A 12,861-nucleotide genomic window follows, 5' to 3' on the forward strand; every position below is an offset into this window, starting at 1 on the left:
TCTTTTAGAGGGACAAGGTGGGTGAGGGGTTCTTTTGGAACAGTTTACTTTTATTTATTTTTTCCTTTACACAGACAGTTTCTTACAGCTCTTGCTGACCTACGTGAAGCCATAAAATTGTGCCCCAGTAATCAAGAAATCAAAAGGCTCCTAGCTAGGGTAGAAGAGGAGTGCAAACAGTTTCAAAGAACACAGCAACAAAAGCAGCAGTCTCCACAGCCAGCACAGCAGAATGACTCTGACAATGAGGAGGTTCTTGTCCAAGGAGTGAATGATCATTTCAATATTGAAGAAAGAAAAGAAGAATTTCCACACCATGATGACTCCTTTCCATCTTCACAGAGGCTGCAGCGTTCCCAGACAGCTTCTCCCTACAGCAGAACCCTTCAAGAAGGCCTTCAGCAGAAAGCCAGACCCATGTCCCCTCAGAAAAAAAACGGGAGTAAATATCTGAGAGAACCAGGGTTGATCATGCAACCTACAAAGCAAGCACAGATTGTGAAAACTAATCAGCATTTTAATTCCATTCAGCCTGGATCAAGAACCGGAGCTACACTGTGTAATGCAAAGACACAGTCTCCTTTTCAGCATCTTCCCACAAATGCTATGCCTGTCCGACACCCTGGAAATCTAACCAATAAAAGTCAGCATTTAGATGGGCCAAACACTTTATCATCTGGAAGCATTCCCACAGATTTCAGCTCTGGACTGTACAATGAAAAGTTAGCATCCAACCAGTGCCCCCAGCATAGTGAGTGTGTCTCTTCTCACGCTTTCACAAGCAAGGCCAAAATCACTGATAGGCTCAATGTCCTTGCACCTTCAGTCATGGAGAAAGCAGCTCCAATTCAAGGAATTCAAATGAATTGCAGTGAAGCAAGGCAGCAAGCCTCTGTAACTAATGTCGTCTCTTCTGGCTCTCCATGTAGCAGCATGATCATTTCCAGTTCAACCAATAGTTTAACTTCAAGCAGCAGCTTTTCAGATAGCGTGAAAGGGTTAGGGCCAGATGTTCGAATCAAGGAAAATAAAGTTAGTCAAGTTCAGAGTGGTACGACTGAACACAGACCTCGGAATACACCATTTATGGGGATCATGGATAAGACAGCAAGGTTTCAGCTGCAGAGTAATCAAACCAATCGCACTTGGCATTGTCAGGCATCTGAAGGATTACTAACAGATGCTTCTGGTGGGTTTGTTCAATCTGTAAACTGTGAGCAATTCTCTGCCAGACAGACAGGTGGATACAGTAATCAGACTAAAACTTCCTCTCCTGCTATTGCCCTGGGAGAAAATATCCAAAATGGAATGCAACCTAAAGAACTTGAAGAGCTCAAGTGCCAAATGTCTGCCCACTGTCAAGATACCAGGATGTCTAAAACAGTTCCTCATTTCTATCCAGATGCTATATCTGAACAGCAGTCTCATGTTAATAAGGAAGGTCATCTAAGTCCTGTCAGTTCTGCAAAACCAAAGCGATCTTTCATAGAGTCTAATGTATGAATATATCATTTTATATAATAATAAACTGATTGTAAAACTTAGCAAATAACAGCATATTGATTACTTATGTTAATCACTACTATAGGGCTGTTTCATCATAGAATATTGTTTCTGCATAACATATTGATTATCATCTGGCCACTTTTATAATTCTGAGTAGGTTGTCCATGTTGGCCAGTATTATTCATAGAAATATGGGATACAACCACTTCCTTAAGAAGCTATACATACCACCATGGAACAAGAATATTAACTGGAATGTCAAATTTAACTAGAAATGCATTTACATGGTTAGCTAAGATTGTGAATGCACCGAATTGGGACCTTGAAAGAGGAAAAATAATTTAATTTACTTTTCATTATATTCCATCATTATTGTAAGACTTATAACATTTTCCTCTTATATAGGACTTTAATCTTGGCTTTTGATTGTATTAAAAGACATCACTTGCATAATAATTATAACTATGCCTCTTTTCTAGTACTTAAAATGCTTGATTCCAACAAAGTTATGAGGGTAAAATACATAGTATGTAACATCCAGATCTGTAAATGACTGTTTTCTTATCAAAAAGATATAGTATTATTTCATTAGTTTTCTAGAGGGATTTAATTGGGATGCATGATGTAAATTTAGGAACTTTGTCACTTGTATATGAGTAAACTTTAAGCAGCTTTGTTTTGACATGTAAATATGATATTTTTAATTACTACAAGAAACCAAGTAAAATCCAGTAAATTACAGCAACAGATTTGCATGCATATTTTTAAAAAGCTTCAACCATACTGGTTATTGCACTGAATATTATTATATTATGGCATGTTAACAGTATACCAGTAACCGCACTTTATATAGTTTACCTAAAATACCTTTGAGGTGCTACCTTAATACAAAATGATGTATTGTACATTCACAAAGAAGAGGTACAGGAATGAAATACTTTATAGAAACATTTTTATAGGAAGCCTGATGTATTATTTTGAGAATATAAAGATGAAAATTTGAGGAAAAGGGTAGGTGCACATTTGCTTTGTAGGATGGGGTTTAAAATTTTTTTCAGAGCTTGAGAGGAAAAAGGTTCTATATTTGCAAGAATGTTTTCAAAATGAATAGTTGTAATGACATTCCTGTGTGTAATAAAGGTTTGTGTTGTACAAGTTGGAATTTTCAACTTTTATTCCCATGTACAGTATGTATGTACATTGTAAAAACAACCTTACAATTTTTTACAAATTCCTTAGGAGTTTGCATTATTACACCCTAGCTTATTTATTGTTTACTGTTTCTTTGATATTTGTACAAGTCTTGTTCTCTTCTTCAGTAGTTCTCTTTTTGCACTGCTACTGTATTTTTCCTTATGAAATAAAGACTATTAATATAGTGCGTTGAGAGGTGCACTCTTATTTTGTGTATTGTGTACTGGTATAAAACCACCGACAGATGCACACAAATTAAATCAATGATGTGTATGTAGTACAGTTATAGAAAAGGGTCTGTTAGTAACTGCATTATATGATTTTCCCCACTCCCTATTTTTCCTCTGATGAGGCCTGTATAGCTTCACCAGTATCTTCTGAGGGTAAACACTGATGACTGAGATCTGGAGAATATGCAGGATGATCTTTTGAAGGTAAAAGACTTGTCTTGATTGCCATCAGCCTCAAAGAACCTCAAAGATACGAACACCAGAGTTATGGACTGATGGTCAACCAGACGCCATGGGGATCCGGAAGTAAGCTATCAGGCAGCAGTGGAGATGACAAACCCCCAAACAAATACTATACTGTGCCCAGGGCCGCTCGGGGGGGGGGCAATTTGCCCCGGGCTCCGCAGGGGCCCCCATGAGAATGGCTGAGGCTCCCTCCCCGGCCCGACCCTGCCTCCGCCCCTCTCCCAGAGCCTCAGCGCATCCAGGAGCATCCCTGGCTACGGCGGGGCCTGAGCTCTTCCCCGCTCAGAGCTGCATGGTAAGAGGGCGGGGCTGCGAGCTCCGGGCCAAGCAGCAGGAGCTCAGGCCCCAGTGGAGCTCGCAGCCCTGCCCCCTTACCAAGCGGCTCTGAGCGGGGAGGAGTTCAGGCCCCACCGGAGCCACGCTGCAGCGCTATCCAGGGATGATCCGGGTGAGGGGGGAGCCAGGGGTAAGGGACTGGGGCCGGGGGGTTGTATAAGGGGCAGGGAGGGGGCAGAGGTGGGGGGGGCGGTCAGGGGACAGGGAACGGGGGGGTTGGATTGTGGGCGTTCCGGCGGTCTGTCAGGACTCGGCGGGGGGGGGGGGGGGATAGGGGTTGGGGCAGTCAGGGGACAGGGAGCAGGGGGGAGTGGTTGGGGAGGTCTCTGGGGGACGGTGAGCGGACAAGGAGCAGGATGGGTTGGGGATTCTGAGGGGGGCGGGCAGTCGGGGGGCAGGAAGTGGGTGAGGGTCGGATAGGGGGCAGGGCCAGGCTGTTTGGGAGGCACACCCTTCCCTACCCTAAAGCTCATTCAGCAGTTTGAGGCTTGCAGAAGAGTCAAGCTGTTAGCTCTTCCATTAGGGCTGCCGTCCCTTTCACTTGTCAAATTCCAAATTATAGTCTATATTTAATTTCAGTGCCATAGGGAGATTCATGTCATTAAAATTAGCCACTGGTGGAGGGATCACATGAGAAGAGCAATATCCTACACCACCTACCTCCTCCTCAACCCTACCAAGGGAGACCTGCCTCCCCTGCATTCCCTGAGGCTTCAGAGGGGTTAATTCAGTGGTTCTCAAACTTTTATACTGGTGACCCCTTTCACATAGCAAACCTCTGAGTGCAACCCCCTCCCCTTATAAATTAAAAACACTTTTTAATATATTTAACACTATTCTAAATGCTGGAGGCAAAGCGGAGTTTGAGGTGGAGGCTGGCAGCTCGCGACCCCCAGTAATAACCTCGTGACCCCCTGAGGGGTCCTGACCCCCAGTTTGAGAACCTCTGGGTTAATTTAATTTTAGCACCCTGTGTCCATTCATGTGCATGTGCTATTTTGAGCATTTCAGTTTTCACAACATAGGCTCATCCCAGATTCTGAAACAAGCTCAAATGCTGAGTTGTGGAGTATGTACATAGTCTATACTAAAGACAAACCCACAGTAACCACCTCCAGTTTGTGAGGGACCCCATGGAGCCAGTCTCTAGGAAACAGATAAATGCATGGAGGTGAAGTCCATTAATGGCTATTAGCCAGGATGGGTAAGAAATGATGTCCCTAGCCTCTGTTTGTCAGAGGGTGGATGAAGATGGATGGCAGGAGAGAGATCACTTGATCATTACCTGTTAGGTTCACTCCCTCTGGAGCACTTGGCATTGGCCATTGTCGGTCAGACAGGATACTGGGCTGGATGGACCTCTGGTCAGACCCAGTATGGCCGTTCTTATGTGATAACCTAAATGAACCCAAAATTATGGAGACAGATATGAGTCAAGGAAGCCAGCAGAGTATCAGAAACCTGGAAAAATCTCTGACTGGATGGGCTCAGGCGTTTGGTCACAAGCTGAGGTGGTTTAAAAGTTTTGGATTTTTTTTTTTTAGCAGAATTTTTTTGTTTCTTTAAACAATCAAACACAGCAAGCAGCAAATATTTGACCACACACTTCTGAAACCCCAAACCATATTCACGTTTTCAGCTTTTCAATTAAAAAAAACACAACAAATTTTGAAGGAAAGCAGAGATTGTCCGTGATTTTTTTTCTGCTTTTTAAAAACCCCTAGTTTTCAATCCAAAAAAAGTTTTGACGGAAAATATTTGTCCAACCCTTTTAATGAGCTTTAGTGCTTTTTAGCACTAGTTGATGCTGAGAACCAGTGATATCTTGTAAAGAAGTTTTCTCAAAACTGGGTTTGTGCCGAGATGAGGAAAGTTCATTTTTCCCAGGGCCGCCCGTGGGAGGAGAGCAAGTGGGGCAATTTGCCCCAGGCCCCACAGGAATATAGTATTGTCTAGTATTGTAATTTTTTTTATGGAAGGGGCCCCCGAAATTGCTTTGCCCCAGGCCCCCTGAATCCTCTGGGCGGCCCTGATTGTGCCTGTATTGCATCTTAAAGGTACGCACATCTGGGCTGCCTGTTGCCACCCCACCCCCATGCACAGGGCTGCCACTTACTGGTAGGAGGCGGTGAATGCTGTTTTCCCTCTTCCTCCCCCCTAGCTGGGAGGGAGACAAGCTTTCAAACTCAGAGCCTCGGAAAGAAACTTCCCAAGCTGCTACTGAAACCTGGCCTGGAGTGTAAACTGCTGGAGCTGGAGCTCCTGCCTGCATACTGTGCTCTGGAGGAGCAGCTCAGTTTTAAAGGGCCTGCACCACGCGCCCACTGACACTGCAGTGCCCTGGGGTGCCTCACTCATCACCCTTGCAGTCAGGGGGCTAGAACCAGTTGCCTGTATCCACCCCCACTGCAGAGCTGTGAGCCCCCGCTTCAACTAACATTTCAGAGTGACGAACAACCTCAATTTTCCTGAAGTGTCCGTAACTATGAGGTTCTACTGCACCACATCTGTCTAGCCTGAAAATACCAGTCCTCAAACAGGAGGCCTAGAACTCTGACTTTATCCTCAGGTGATTAGCTGCAGTTGTGGAGCCAAGCATGCCTTCTTGGAGTCATTGCAGAAGCAAGTGAACTGGCTGCTCCATCAGAGAGATCAAAAGATGCTCTCAAGGCATGCTTAGAGTGTTCCTAGCTCTCCAACTAGATAGAGGAACTTCTTTTTATTTTCCAGAATATATTAAGCCCTGGAGGTTACTGTGGACAATGAGTAGGAGTATCTGGTTAAACTGCTAAAAATGTTATCTGCTCCAAGGACTTGTCTGCACAGAGAAATTATAATGATGTATAAGATCAGGGATGAATTTAAAGTGCTGTAACTACATCTGTAAAAATCAGTGTGTGGATACTCCTATTTTGATATGAGTGTCTTTTTCCAGTTTACCTTATGTTGTTTCAGAAGCAGTTTAAGCTAAACTGCAAAAGGCCAGTCTTAATCCAGAGTAAGGGTATGTCTACGCTACCCACATTACAGCGCGGCTGCGGCTGTGCTGTGACATGGGCAGTGTAGACATGCTTTAGTGCTGGGGGAGAGCTCTCCTGGCAATAATAAAATAAAAAAAAAAAATCCACCAACCGTAATGAGCGGTGGTAGCTTTATCTCCGGGAGCTGATAAAGCGCTGTCTAACTGGCACTTTTCAGTGCTAAAACTTTTCTCGTTCAGGGGTATTTTTTACACCCCGAATGACGAAAGTTTTAGCGCTGAAAGTGGCAGTGTAGACATCTTAAGAGCCTTCATATAGGGGAGTTATACCCACATAGTTTAAGCACTGTAGTTATACTGGTATAATTATCCTTGAAAAATCTCCTTTGTAGGCAAGCCTTAAATAAGAATAGATTTTTCAGCTCAAAGCATCAAACTGCCTGGATTATTTATCTCCTAGAACAAAGGTTTGACTGAACTGAATTTACTTCTGTCAGTCAAAACCAGCGAGTGAGCCAGATGCCAGGTGCTGATAAAAATAAGTCAAAGCACCCTTTGAGACCTGATAAAAATGATAGCAGCCTTCAACAACTTGAAGGGAGGTTCCAAAGCGGATGGAGTTCGGCTGTTCTCTGGTGGCAGAACAAGGAGCATGGTCTTGAGCACTAGAATGGGTTACCTAGAGAGGTGGTGGAATCTCCATCCTTAGAGGTTTTTAAGGCCTGGCTTGACAAAGCCCTGGCTGGGATGATTTAGTTGGATTTGGTCCTGCTGTGAGCAGGTGGTTGGACTAGATGATCCCCTGAGGTCTCTTCAAATTCTAAGCTTCTATGATTCTATTAATCAGATTTACAAAAGCAGGGCTACTCAGACCTTCCTCAACTGTCTCAGATGAACAACCATTGTTAAGGTGGGCTGCTGTTTCCTTTCCTTGAAGATGTCAGAATTTTCAGACTTTCCTTGACAAAGACACCAAAGAAATGTGTAATACTGCCATCATCCTGCTGCCAGATGCTAGGGGGTTCTAGGGTCACTCAGAGGGGAAGAGGAGGCAATAATGCATTCTTATTCAGAAGAGACAGAAGGTAGACTTCCAATGTTCATCTTCTCTAGCTTTGTCAGGGTCAGGAAGCATTGCTGAACTTGGGAAATTGGGTGATGAGGGTCTAGCCAATATTGCAGGAGCTGTTTTAGGAGAAGACTTCCTATAAGGTTAAGGGTATCTTGTTCTTCATCCCTTGCTCTTGCTGAAGATGTAGTGGAAAAGCAGATGAGGGTTGGGAGTAATCCCTCAAAAACCCCAGGATGTGCAAAAATAAAGATTAAATCCTTAGGGAGCCCAGCTGACTGTTCTGAGAGGTCTGTTGATAGGTCTGACTGAGACTATGCTGTGGAAGGAGGACTGAGCCCATTGATTAGGAGCCACCCTCTTCATTTGCAAAAAGGGAGCAGATGTGGGCTGACATACATTTGGCAGCACTGCTACACGAGCTCTGTGTGTCATTTTCCCAGAGCCCTTCTCTAGGGTCTTGCTCAACACTGCTTCCTGCATAAGGAGACTTCCTGCTGGGGAAGTATCTACATCCCATACACGTTTTAGCAGAATAACATTTTAGGTAGCAGAACTACCCTACTCTAACCAAACTAAGCAAAAGATTTTTATTGTAATAATACACCATCTCTCCATCACTAGAATTAACTATGTATTTAAAAAGGGGGGGGGGAACCTCCTTAAAGGTTAACTGTTTTATAACATTTTAAAAGATTACATGGTTACTATTTTTGACTCCTATTTACATCCCTAGTTTGAAAGGTTATGGGTTGCATATTGAGGCATGTAACTTTCGTACAGGATGATTGGGGAGGGCATTTAAATAATTAATTGCAATGAAATTACACTCATAATTTACACTAGAGGTCAGGGAGATTTTTTTGAATCAGGCTCACAGTTTACAATGCAGTTATGAGGGAAGGTGGCAGAGAAGCTTGTGAGGCAACCCTAACTTTGGTAGGCCCTGATAGTTGAGCGCTGCATGTTGGTTGCTTTTTTGTGTCATTCACATATAGTAGAATAGCATTGCTTCCATTCGTGGGTTGAGATACTGCAGCCAAAAAATGGGTGGAATTTTTCAAAGGTATATTAAAAAAATATGAAGAAGCAATGTGGGGCTAGATTGTGCCCCCTAGAACCAGAAACATCACATTACTAACCTTCCACTACAGAAATTAGGTCAACTCCCTCCCTGGGCCCCTTGTGTCCCAGGATCCTGCAGAGTGTTTCCCGAGGAGTGAGTTACTAGCCAGTGCTGTGAAAGCACGCCGCCGATGGAGGCGATGAGGCAGCGAACAGTTATGCTGGAGGGGGGGGTGAGCGAAAGCCTAGTTAGAATAGGATGGAACTTTCCTTCCTCCCCTCTTTAAATATGATAATCACCTGCTTATATGTGCCCAGAGGCAGCTGTGTACTAGCCTAGGCCTCTTGGTCAATGTGAGGGTAGAGCAGCAAAGACCTTGTCAGTGTGTAAAATTCCTGGTTGGGGAAATCAGAGGAGCTGAGGTCAGTCTGGGTCTTGAAGCCACAACTGCAAGGGCTTAAGTGAATTGGTTCACACGGAGGGGGTGACCATGCGCTACTGCAGCGGTTCACGATGTGGCTTTAGGGGGCCTGGGTCCCCCCTGTGGGTCTAAACGCCGGAGCCACAGTGCACTGTGGGACAGAAGCGTCGAGGACGACACCCCCCCCCAAGCCCTGCGGCGCCCCTGGCTGACTCTGACAGCCCTGCAGGGGTAACGCCTCTTGCCCCCCCCCCCTCCCTCCCCGCGAGTTTTTTTTGTGGGGGGGGGGGGGGAGAAAAGGGTTGAGCGCGCCGCGCTACTGCAGCTCTCGAAGAGTAGCTAAGGCCGTGCCCGCCAACAAACACCTGCGCCTTGGCCCATAACTCCGGGGGCTGCCCGTTTGTCGTTTTCTTTACCGCCCCCCCCCCTCCCGGCCCGGCGTAGCGCGCTAATACACCACTCTGGCGGGCGGGGCGCTCCAGGGCAGCGTCGTTCCCCCCTGCGCGGCAGCCGCAGCGGTGACGGGAGGCCCCCGCTGTGGGGCAACCCGTCCCGTAGGCGAGGCGGCGGCTGGGGGGGGGATTGGTGGCGCTGTCTTCCCCTCGCCCACCTCAAGCTGCTGGTCCCCGGCGCCTGCTCGGCGCCCCACAGAAGCGGTGCCAGCGCCGAGCACCGCCCGAGTGCCCACAGGCTGGCGGCAGCCCGGGCCCCGCAGCATGAGGGCTGCAGCGGCCGCCCAGTGCGGGTTTACCGTAGTTGGGGGGGGGGCAAAAAGAAGCCGCGGGGGGGGCGGGGGATACTCACGGGCGTGGCGGGGCAGTGGCCGCCCTGTCGCGGTAGCCGGGCGGCTGGCGCGACCTCAGGCGCCGGGACCGCGGGCGGGCTCCAGGGGCGGGACCCGGAGCGCAATCGGGGTCTTTCTGAGCAGCAGCTTGGTGCGCTGCAGCGTCCCCTCCCCCTCGCCATGGTCTAGTAATTGAAAACCCCGCGCCGGCTTGTGTCTGCCGGGGGGCCAGGGCCAGCTGCGGGGTGACGCTGGTTGAGGCATACTGCGGGGAGTGAGGGAAGCAGCACTAGGGGGCGGGCCGATCAAAAGTAGTTAACAAGTTACAGGTTGCTGTAATAAATCATCTCCCCAGTGTTTCTTTTCAGACCATGTTTTTTCACATCTAGCAAAGTTTGAATTTAAGGTCCAGGCTCCTCTTTTAGAGTACACAGGTTTCCTTTGAGAATGAGGACTAGGAGATCAATAATCACGTCAGGAACAGTGTTTACCTACGCTGGATAGGATGTTTTTGTCTTTTATCATATTTCTGTGTTAGGTATTTGGAAACATAGTGATCATCTCTAGTCACCCCCATACTTGCTTTAGTACACTACATCCAGTGTTCTGATGGACCCATGGATCTTGAAAGGTGGGTTGTGGGAGGTGTTGATCATCATAGCCAGGGAGATGTGGCTATAGGTTTTGCATTTGTTGTTCTGACAGGGTCTGGGTCCTGCTTTAAGTTAGTGTGTCCTTTGAGCTTGCTTCAGATGATGATCTTAGAGAGATTGGGGGGTTATTTCAGGATATGGTCCCCCTCAAGTATGGGTTGTAATTGTTGCATGATACTGCAGCTGGGTTCCAATGTGGAGTGGTAGGTGACAGCTAGAGGTGTATGGTCAGAGAGTTTTATTTCTGTACTGAAGCAGATTCTCCCAGGGCATTTGGGTGGCCCATTCCATAATGTGATCTCTTTCTTTAGTGGCGTGTCCTTGTTTGGTGAAGGCAGTTTTGTGTGTGTGTTACAGTATAGGTTTTCTCTTCTGAGCATATTTTCTAGTATCTGCGTGCCTGGCTGTAGATAATAGTTTTCTTGATATGGTTGGAGTGGTTACTGAATCTGTGAAGATAGGTGTGGTGATCTATTGGTTTCTTGTATATAGTTGTCTGCAAGATTCCATTGTTGAAGCTGATTATGGAATCCAGGAAGTGGATGCTTGCATGGGAGTGTTTTAGAGCAGCAAGAGCATTTGTCTCTCATGGCTCTTTGCAGCACATATGAAAACACTGTGTGATTGGTTAATAACTTAGAGTGGTTAATAATTCAATCAGAGTGCTTTTACTATGTTATTAACCAATTAAGTTGTCAACTGGCACTAAGTTATTTATTTGCTGTGAAAATCACTATATTATATATATATATATAATACTATTGTAAATGAAATGATGAAGTCACACTATTATGGTTCTTATAGGTAACGTTGATTGCTAATTTGGTTCTTGAGCCACTGAGGTCTGAGTATCACTTTTCTAGGGAGAGTTTAAAGGATGGGGAGTGGTTGCTGAAGTTGTGTTTGAAATGTATCGATTAGGTTAGGTCATCTGTCCAGAGGATGAAATTATCATCCATGTATCTCAGGTATACCTCTGGTTTCGTGGTACATTTGTCCAGAAATTCTTCTTCAAGGTGGCCCGTGAAGAGGTTGGTATATTAGGGAGCCATCCGGATACCGATAGCTATCCCCATGGTTTGGACAAAGTGTATGTTGTTGAATGTAAAATTTTTATCGGTGAGGATAAAATGAAGGATTTTGGTGATGTGTTTGGAGTGGATATCTGATTGTTGTCCATTATCTTGTAAATATTTCAGGCAGACAGCTCCATTGTGAGGAAAATTGAGGTATAGGGAGGTGACGTTCCTGGTGGCAAGGATAGTGTTAATGTTGCAGTTTTTGGAGGAGGTCAGTCATATCCTGAAGGAAGTTGGCTTTTTGTGTGGTGAGTGATTTGAGGACAGTTTCTATGAGTCGCAATATTCCTTCAGTAAGAGCGCTGTGGCCAGATATGGGTCTTCCCTGGTATGTCAGGTAGTGGAGCAGTGAGAAAGGGGGGGAGGCAGGAAAGGGGAGCAGTGGGGGCAGGGAAGTGTATATGTGAATAGGAGGGTTCAGAGCAGTGCAAGAGGAGCTCAGTATCTCAAAGCAGAAAGCCCTAAGGTGGGGAGAAGGCAGGCACCACCCCCAGTCCTCCAGGAGCATACACAGAACACAAAGTTTAAGGCCAGAAAGGATCACAAGATCATCTAGTTTGACCTGTTCATCAGTGGCCCCCAACCCATACACTAAACCCAGCAATGGAAATGAAACCAAAGTAAAGGAGACCCACAGGAGAGTAGACTATCATGTGCCATAGGCAGCAAATAAGAAGGATCAAGGTGCACCAGTGCTTGAGGCCCTTGCAATGGCAGGGAAGTTATTAAATGAGATATACCCAGATAATCCTGGCAAGTGATCCCCACCCACAAACTGCAGATGAAGGCAACCCCCCCACCCCCGCAAGGTCCTGTCAATCTGACCTGGGGGAAAATTCCTCCCTGACCCCACATAGGATGATCAGCTACACACTGAGCATGTGAGCAAGAACCAAACAGCCAAGCACCTAAGAGAATGTTGGTGCAACCTCAGAGCCCTGGCCCACTCTGCCCAATATCTCATCGCCAGCCATGTCATCCCTGATGCTCCAGGGGAAGAAGACAAAAACACCTGAGAATGCATAGGGGGATGGGGACAGGGAGGGAATCCTTTCCTGACCCCAGCAGGTGACCAGCTGAAACCCTGAAGCATGAACTTTAGGAACAGAAGACAAACTAGAAATGAAACACATGGCTGTTGAGCTGCGTCCCTTGTCCTATTACAAGCAACCACATCACACAATCCTACTCATAAATTTGTCCAGCTCTTTTTTAAAACTAATTAAGTTGTCTGCCCTCACAACTTGTATTGGAAGGATGTTCCAGGACATCACTCCTCTGATGGGTAGAAACAAAT

At 46.0% G+C, this 12,861-nt stretch overlaps 1 protein-coding gene across 11 annotated transcripts in view; it reads left to right on the forward strand.

The window, feature by feature from the left end:
• The window catches only part of TANC1 (tetratricopeptide repeat, ankyrin repeat and coiled-coil containing 1), a 203,312-nt gene extending 201,768 nt beyond the window's left edge, over positions 1-1,544 (forward strand). For all 11 annotated transcript variants that reach the window (XM_034786416.1, XM_034786413.1, XM_034786415.1 and 8 more), the window contains one exon: positions 75-1,544. In XM_034786416.1, coding sequence (XP_034642307.1) covers positions 75-1,503 — 1,429 coding nt within the window. In that variant the 3' untranslated portion in view covers positions 1,504-1,544. The remainder of the gene's footprint in view (positions 1-74) is intronic.
• Positions 1,545-12,861: the final 11,317 nt, after the last annotated feature.

This window comes from Trachemys scripta, chromosome 11 (genome assembly GCF_013100865.1).
Source record: "Trachemys scripta elegans isolate TJP31775 chromosome 11, CAS_Tse_1.0, whole genome shotgun sequence".
NCBI classification, from domain to species: Eukaryota; Metazoa; Chordata; order Testudines; family Emydidae; genus Trachemys; species Trachemys scripta.